General features: G+C 38.4%; 1 protein-coding gene across 3 annotated transcripts in view; it reads left to right on the top strand.

Annotated features, from left to right (window-relative positions):
* The window catches only part of WAC (WW domain containing adaptor with coiled-coil), a 122,678-nt gene extending 115,579 nt beyond the window's left edge, over nt 1-7,099 (top strand). For all 3 annotated transcript variants that reach the window (XM_019508232.1, XM_019508231.1, XM_019508230.1), the window contains 2 exons: nt 3,962-4,089; nt 5,906-7,099. In XM_019508232.1, the coding sequence (XP_019363777.1) occupies nt 3,962-4,089; nt 5,906-5,975 (198 nt within the window). In that variant the 3' untranslated portion in view covers nt 5,976-7,099. The remainder of the gene's footprint in view (nt 1-3,961; nt 4,090-5,905) is intronic.
* The last annotated feature ends 715 nt before the right edge of the window (nt 7,100-7,814 follow it).

Raw genomic sequence — 7,814 nt, 5'->3', positions numbered from 1 at the left:
GACTGTATGAGAAACCTCGATAGTCTTGAGCTTTAGAGTAAAGGATGATGTATGGAATACTCCTTCAATTACATTTTACCTAATCACCATCTGAATGTCATCTTTCTCTATGCTCAGCCCTTTTTAACTATTTTAATATTCCCGTGAATGTTCAGCTATAGCCGTAAGACAGTAGAGCCTCTGCAATTAAGCCCTGTATCAGTTTTTTTTTTTATTTTATTACCACTTGTATAAAAATGCCTATCCAGACTCATGTGCACAAATTACAAAGGCACTGGTGTGCAGTGAGCTCTTGTTTAAAGAAGTGTTGTCTTTTTCTTCTCTAATCCTACAGATATGGCCCTGCAGCCTTTTTCATACATAATTCCATAGTACATTCATACATGTGGTCAAGTCTCTGTCCTGCATTTTCTTCCATGATCTTGATTCCACTTTTTTTTACAATAATGCTTTGAAATCAGGACATACGAATTACAAGCAGCAAATGGATTGTCAAGTTCAGACAAATCAGTTCATGTAATGAGTGACCTGAATAATGTACCTTTTGAGATTTATTTAAAAACTTTGGCTGAAATGTCATTCCCCACCCGCCTCTTTTTACAATTCTTGGTTCTAAATGGAAGTAAAAGCATCATAACTTTTAGTGTGGCATCTTAGTGAATACACAGGGAAGTATTACAGGATAGGAACTGCAGGCTATTTCCTGGTGCAGAGGAACCTGAAAGCATCAATATTGTAAAAAGCTTTGTATTATAGTGTCATTTTGTCTTCATCGTGCACTGAATGAAGTATTGCTGCCAGGAAATTTTGAGGGCAAGACTGTATTAGTTGAGCTTGACTGCCATAAATAAATACTGGACTACACACTCATCTCCCTCCAACTTTTTCTTTCATGTGGTACCATTCTCCATTATATAACCTCAGAAATACTCAATTGTAAATGAAAGACTGGAATCTCCACTTTATCTTGGCTACTTTGCCCTGCTGTGATGTGAGTGCAGATCTTCCTTAATTGGCCTTAGTGGTCACAGCTTTCTTGCTGCTTGGGTGTAGTGGTAAATCTACACTGGAAATGCACTAAATGGTTATGGTTGGTATTGCACAAAATAAAGTCAGTAGAATTGTTACAAGAGTACTCTTTTTATTTCTTAAGTAATACTCATTTAAAGAATCTTTTAACTTTTAAAAATCTAGGGATGTTTTAAGACTAAAGACTAATCACTCAGTTTTATGGTCAAACTGTGTTTTAGTAACTTAAAGGGTTAGATATTACAGATGATGACATAATCTTTATATACTTGTAAACCTAGAAATTTAAGAGATTTAAGCCTAAATCTGAACATATGAAGAAATGTAAATACCCAAGGCATCAAGTAGCGTTTTAATTCATCGGTATCCTGACAATGTTAAAGGGAAGTATGAGGGAGGAGTTTTAAGAAATTTGGAATCGCGCATATTACAATTCTTTAAGTATAATTGTATTTGCATAGTGTCATTAAAGGATATTTGGTGCAGCAGCCAATGGGTTCCAGTACCATTTCTAAACAGATCTGCCTTTCTATATCCTAGCATTTCTTGAAGTGGATTATCATGTCTTGTTTGACCATGCTATATATACCCAGCTGGTTTAACCTTTTGCCAGTGTCTTTCTGTCTAGCTCTTTCTATTTTGTTCCAACCCTGCTCCCCCACACTTAGTTTATCCATTAATTCCTGGTGGCAGAAATAGTAATATTTCTCAAATTGTAAAATTTGCTTGATATTTGGTTGTGGCCTTCCTTTATGTGTTGTCCAAGATGCCTTTTTTCTGCCCCCTTATAAATTACAAATTCATATATGATGTTTGCCATCTATGATCACCCCTAGAGGCTCATTCAGTATTTCTCCTTTTAATTATTTGATTTTCATTTCAGACATTTGTTTTGGATTATTTCTTCAGGTTTGCCACCCTATTTTTCTGACCATATTTTTTATATTTTTTACTTTCCTTTTTATAACACCTCCCAATAATTAAAAAAAAAAAAAAAAGAATGATAAGAGAAGTCTTAGAGGGGTGAAGAAGGGCTAGCAGAAGGTAAAGGGTAAAGTAAAAGGACCTGAGGAATTTGCTTGGTCAACTTGACTTCAGTACATCTTCCCCCAAAATCAGCCCTCTAAAATTGGGGGGCTTGACTTAAGCAGAGCAGCTGCTTTTCTGTCTGTAATAGAAGCTTGGAGGCACAGTAAAATGAAAATGGTTCCTGCTTCTTCACCTTCTCTCGCCCCAAGATCTGCATGGAGGAGGGGCACCACTGTGGACCCATTTAGGCATGCTCTGCAGGCTTCCTTAGTGTGCTTGGCAACAGATTGCAATAGTGCATAGGGCAGCCCTGACTGGCTGACCCGAACTGCCCATGGTCAGCCTGTGTTTCCCTGCAGTACGATGTGGGGATTGTGAAGGGGAAGTGTTCTTTAGCAAGAGTCCAACAAGCAACAGTGTCTCCCTGGGGGAAGAGGGAAAAGCTGGAGGACTATGTTCTCTTCTGAGAGAAGAGAACATGGCATGTGCAGACATTCAGTGTCCTAGGAGAAACACTTTTGGGAGTGATTTTCCAGGTTTTTTTTCCCCTGATGTGTGGCCATTTTTACCCTGGGAGAAAAAGCCTGAATATAGCTACACTTATGGTTTCTCCTGGGAGAGCAGCTGAGGAGAAACTGAATTTTTGTATGAGGCCACTATCAATGGCTTGTGAGGGCTCTGCATTTCTCCTGCCAGATTCAGCAGGGCCTGGCCCTGTTTTTTAATCTTCTCTCAACTGTTGCTAAAATGGCAGCAGTGTTTTGCTAAGCAGCTAGAAGCTGCTTCCAGTTCAGCAGCAGCAATGAGTGGGTTAAAATTAGTTATCTGACTGATGGCTAATGAGGCACTCCATGCAAGCAGGTTTTAGCCTTGACTTGGGGCAGGTGGAGGTGGTGAGCAGGGTTTTTTTTTCTTTATTCTACCTTCTCAAAACAAGGCACATGTTTTATTTTGGGGCATGTGGTATGTGAGGAAATGCTGTACTTTGGCAGCAGTGCTGCAGAAAAGACTGCAAGTGTAACAGCATATTATAAATGGAATGAGTTTAATGTGGTGCTGTTGCAGAAAAGATAAATGCTATTCCAGGATGAATTAATAGAATGTTATATGTAAGACAGTAATTATTTTGCTCTGCTTGGTAAGGCCAGGCCTCAGCTGTGGCTATCCTTCTTGTGGAAACCAGGTGTATTTGGAGGAAGTGAAAAAAGCAACACAAATAAAATTTGAAAAACTGACCTGTGAAGAAAGATTGTAAGGATTTTTGGGGTTGGTTAGTCTAGAGCAGAGAGCACTAAGGAGTTATATGCAAGTCTTCCAATGTTTAAAAAGATTGTTAAAAAGAGAACAGTGATAAGCTAATTTGTTTTCACCAGGGGTGTGAAAAATATTAATTGGCTTAATTGGCAGCAATCAAAATTTAGCTGTTTTAGGAAAAGGCTAAATAATGAAGAACCCATTTCATTGCGTAACTGTTCTTAAGGAGCTTGCTGAATCCCTGGCATTCAGGTGTTTAGGAACAAGTTAGACAAATATCTATCAGAGATGGTTTTAAGTACAACGGAACTGAACTAGTTTATCTCTTGAACATTCTTCCAGTTCTGTATTTCTTTGATTGTAAATACATTTTTTAGAGAATTTAAGATGCTTTATAAAACTAAATCCTAAATTCATACACTTGTCTATTTTTTTGTAATTGAATTGAAAGCGAGTGACCCTTTGCCAGGTGCAAAACAGTTACATTTTTTGGGAGGAGTATAGCGCAGAATATAAAATTTTCCTGAATTATCCTTCAGTTGGACTGAAATAGGTCTTACATTTCCTCAGACTGTGCTCAGTTTCTTCTAGGAAGTGACCAAAATCACAGGACTAACTTTCAAATTAATTTTGTATTCAACTCTTGCAGGCATCAAGATTACGTGAGGAAGCCCATAATATGGGAAGTGTTCATATGTCAGAAATTTGTACTGAATTAAAAAATTTAAGATCTTTAGTTCGAGTATGTGAAATTCAAGCAACTTTGCGTGAGCAAAGGTAAGAGTTTGGATACTGATCTTCACCATATCCTTAATTTTATCCCTTCTTGTATCTTGTTTTAAATAAGCTTGGTTTGATGGCAATTAAAGTTTTAGCATGTTTACCTGTGTCAGATACAGAAGCGATCTTCCATGTGTATATCTTGCATACTACCCACGCAGATACCTATAGAAAATTTCTTATGAATAGGACCAGATATGCAGTTTTTTTTAAGAGACTAGACGAGATGTTGGGTTGAAACCACATGAGCTGGCTAGGACTTTATAAAGACTTAATTAGATCTGTATCTAATGATACTAACATAAGCTGTTGTAATGTAAATGTTAACATCTGTCAGAACAAAATCACAGTAAATTTAACTCCTTCAGAGCTGAAGCTCACTTGCATTGCTACAGGACAGTAGTTTTCAACCTTTTCAGACTCGGGCTACCCTTCAGAAAATGCCAGTACTTAGTTTTCACTTGTTTTTTGAATGCAGTGAGGGAGGGAGTGGGGGCAGGCGCTGTCCAGTGGAGGGGGGGGGGGGCAGGATGGAGGCGCAGCTTGGGAGTGGGGGCAGCTCCCACCACTGTTTGCACCCCGGGAGGGTGGGAACAGGAGGACATGTGACCCCAGGTCTGCATGGCATGGAACAGGCTGCAGCTATGGGGTGGAGCTGGAGCCAGAGCTGGCACTGCATGGGGCTTTTCTTGCCAGAGGCTAGGCTCAGTGTGGGCTCTGACAGTGCTGGAAAGAGGCTGCAGCCACCCCGAATTTCACCACAGCTCTGCTCCCAGCCCTGTGCTGTCAAACGGCACAGCCCTGGCTGAACACCCCACTTCCACCAAAGCACTGGGAAAAGCTGGGGCTGTGCCGGCTGGCGGCGCAGGGCTGGGAGCGGAGTTGCAGCGAAATCTGGGGTGGCTGCAGCCTCTTCCTAGCACTGCCGGAACCTGCTCTGAGCCCAGGCCCCGGCAAGAAAAGCCCTGCGCAGCACCAGCTCTTGCTCTGGCTCCACCCCGCAGCTGTAGCCTACCCCACACTGTGGAGATCTGGGGCACATACATACATACATACATACATACATACGGTTATCTATAGCTATATCCCAATTTAGCATTATATATATTTAATATATAGGGATGGTGTATAGCTCACTTTTACAGTTGTGCTAAAGAACTGAAAGCACACCTCTAGCTCTTCTTCCAGTATATCAGTTTGAACTTCTGTCCAAGGGAAAATACAAGTTTGTTGACTCGTAACATGGGAGAAACAACAAAGAAAGGTTGAGCAATCTGGCTGGTGCTTCTAACAGTATTCTTGTGCCCAAGAGAAGACAGATTCAGGTGTATATGTTGCCATGGCGTTCCTCTGTCTGAGGGAGAAGAAAATATCTGAACACAATTTATTAAAAGTAGATAAGACTTACACCTCAACCCCCAGGAGAGGTGTGCACCATATGCAGATATAATATAATTCTTTGCAGGATTCATGTACTGAAGGTGTTCTTTTGAGTTCCGTTAGGTCTTGAGCCTTAATTTAGTTCATGCATATCCTTAAGCTTAATGTGAAGATATCAATCATTAGAACCAGCAATTTGATCCTTTTTCTTAAAAACAAAAATTTTATCTAAATGTATGCAACTGTATTCTTTGGTTGTTTTCTTGTGGTGAGATTTAACTGTCTGCCAGACTTCAGATAATGTCAAATGAACATCAGGCTAGACTGTGGTGGAGTTCAAGCATGCCTTTATTAAAATATTAAAGATTTAGATTAATATTGTTTTTGAATGTAATGACTCTTTACACTAATTTTATTTTTTTTTGTCTTGCAGGATACTATTTTTGAGACAACAAATTAAAGAACTTGAAAAGCTAAAGAATCAGAATTCCTTCATGGTGTGAAAAGTTGTGAATAATTGCACATGGTTTTGAGTACAGGAACTATAAAACTGGTTGCCCAGTCTTAACATTTTTGAGCTGCATTTGAGTAGACTTTGGACCGTTGAGCTGGGCAGAAAAAAATGACATGGGGAAGGGGACAGGAGGGAGTCAATTCAGGGGAAAGATACAAGGATGATTTGTAAAACCCTTGAAATGTAGATTTCTTGTAGATGTATTCTTCACGTTGTAAATATGTTTTGTAGAGTGAAGCCATGGGAAGCCATGTGTATCAGAGCTTAGACATCCAAAACTAATCAATGCTGAGGTGGCTAAATACCTAGCCTTTTACATGTAAACCTGTCTGCAAAATTAGCTTTCTTTTTTAGTTAATTTATCATTCATTCAGAAATCTTGCATTTCCTAAAATTCAGTGCGAGCGCCAGGCGATTTGTGTCTAAGGCTGCAACAATTTGGGTAATGTACAAATATCATGAAACAACTGTTTCCACACTTGCACCGAATCAAGAGCAGTGCTTCTCCATTTCTGTTTTACAGAGAAATGTTTTTCATTTTCTGTGTTCCATTTCCCCCCTAAAATCCTAAATCTGATTTTATCAGTTTTTTAATGCTTCTAATTTTCTCCTTTCTTAAGGCACTGTTGCTATGGCACTTTTTTCTATAATCTTTTCATTCCTGTGTACAGTAGCTTAAAATTGCAGTGATTGAGCATAACCCACTTGTTTGTATAAATTATTGAAACGTATTTCCATTTGCACCCTGTAAGAATGGACTTGTAGTACTGCTGGGCATGTGTGCTGAAAGTACATTACTTGCTCAAATATAAGGAAATAGCCCAATGAACATGTTAACATGGTTGTGGGAGGGGAAAGAGGAAAAAAAAGCTAGTCAGATGTGAATTGTATCTGTTGTAATAAAAATGTTCAAACAAAACACTGGTTTTCATTTCCTTTGGTCAACACATTAAAATTTGGTCTGTTTGGGGATTCTTTATCAGAACTATTCTTGTTGAATACTTTTGTACTTAATTGAAATAATTCCTTAAGGGAGGTTTTGTTTAAAACTTGTAAAGAGGAAATTGTGTATAAAATATTTAATGAAATATAAAATTCAACAAGGATGATTAAGACACCTCCCCAACAGTTGTCATATGTTAACTCCTGGTTTACCTGTCTTGCTATTATGACATTTCATTTCGAAGGATGTTTGTGTTGTAGCTAACTGTTCAAGTCTGGTGCTGACTGCTGTTCTTTAACCATCACAAAACGCTGAATTTGTGTAATTGGAGCAACCCACTGTTTGAAAATGGTGGAAGAGCTCAGCTTTGTATATTGTTTCCTAAAGTATATTAAAAATAAAAAAGAAACTATTGCTACTACAAAATAAACTTGACTTTTTCTTTGCATAAATCTATAGTCATGGCTTGATGCTAATGTGGGGCTGCCAGAAATGTGTAAATTCACATAGCTTTTGTATTTTGCAGAAGTTAAAAGAATACTAAATCCTTTTCTTCTTCAAAATACTAATGCATTTTAATGCATACATCATTTTTGTTCAAAACAGCACCCACAAGTAGTAAAATCCTATCTTTCAACACCAGAGAGATTGCTTAATTTTGTTTAACCTGTTCTCAAATCTTACAAATATTTTCAGCAGATTTCGCCAACAGTAGTTTTCTAGCCAGTGGAACTGTAATATTTTACATCCCACTGGTATTTGAAAAAATGTTTAGATTCTGAACACTTCAAACTAAAATACTAAGAACAGATAGCTGCAATTTACTGTAAGAGCAATGCTTACACTTCATTTGGATGCAAGGAGACTGGCATTTTTTCTCTTGAT

Source organism: Gavialis gangeticus, unplaced genomic scaffold (assembly GCF_001723915.1).
Source record: "Gavialis gangeticus isolate Ggan-Ray unplaced genomic scaffold, GavGan_comp1, whole genome shotgun sequence".
Lineage (NCBI taxonomy): Eukaryota > Metazoa > Chordata > Crocodylia > Gavialidae > Gavialis > Gavialis gangeticus.
This window is presented reverse-complemented; position numbering and strand designations above follow the sequence as displayed.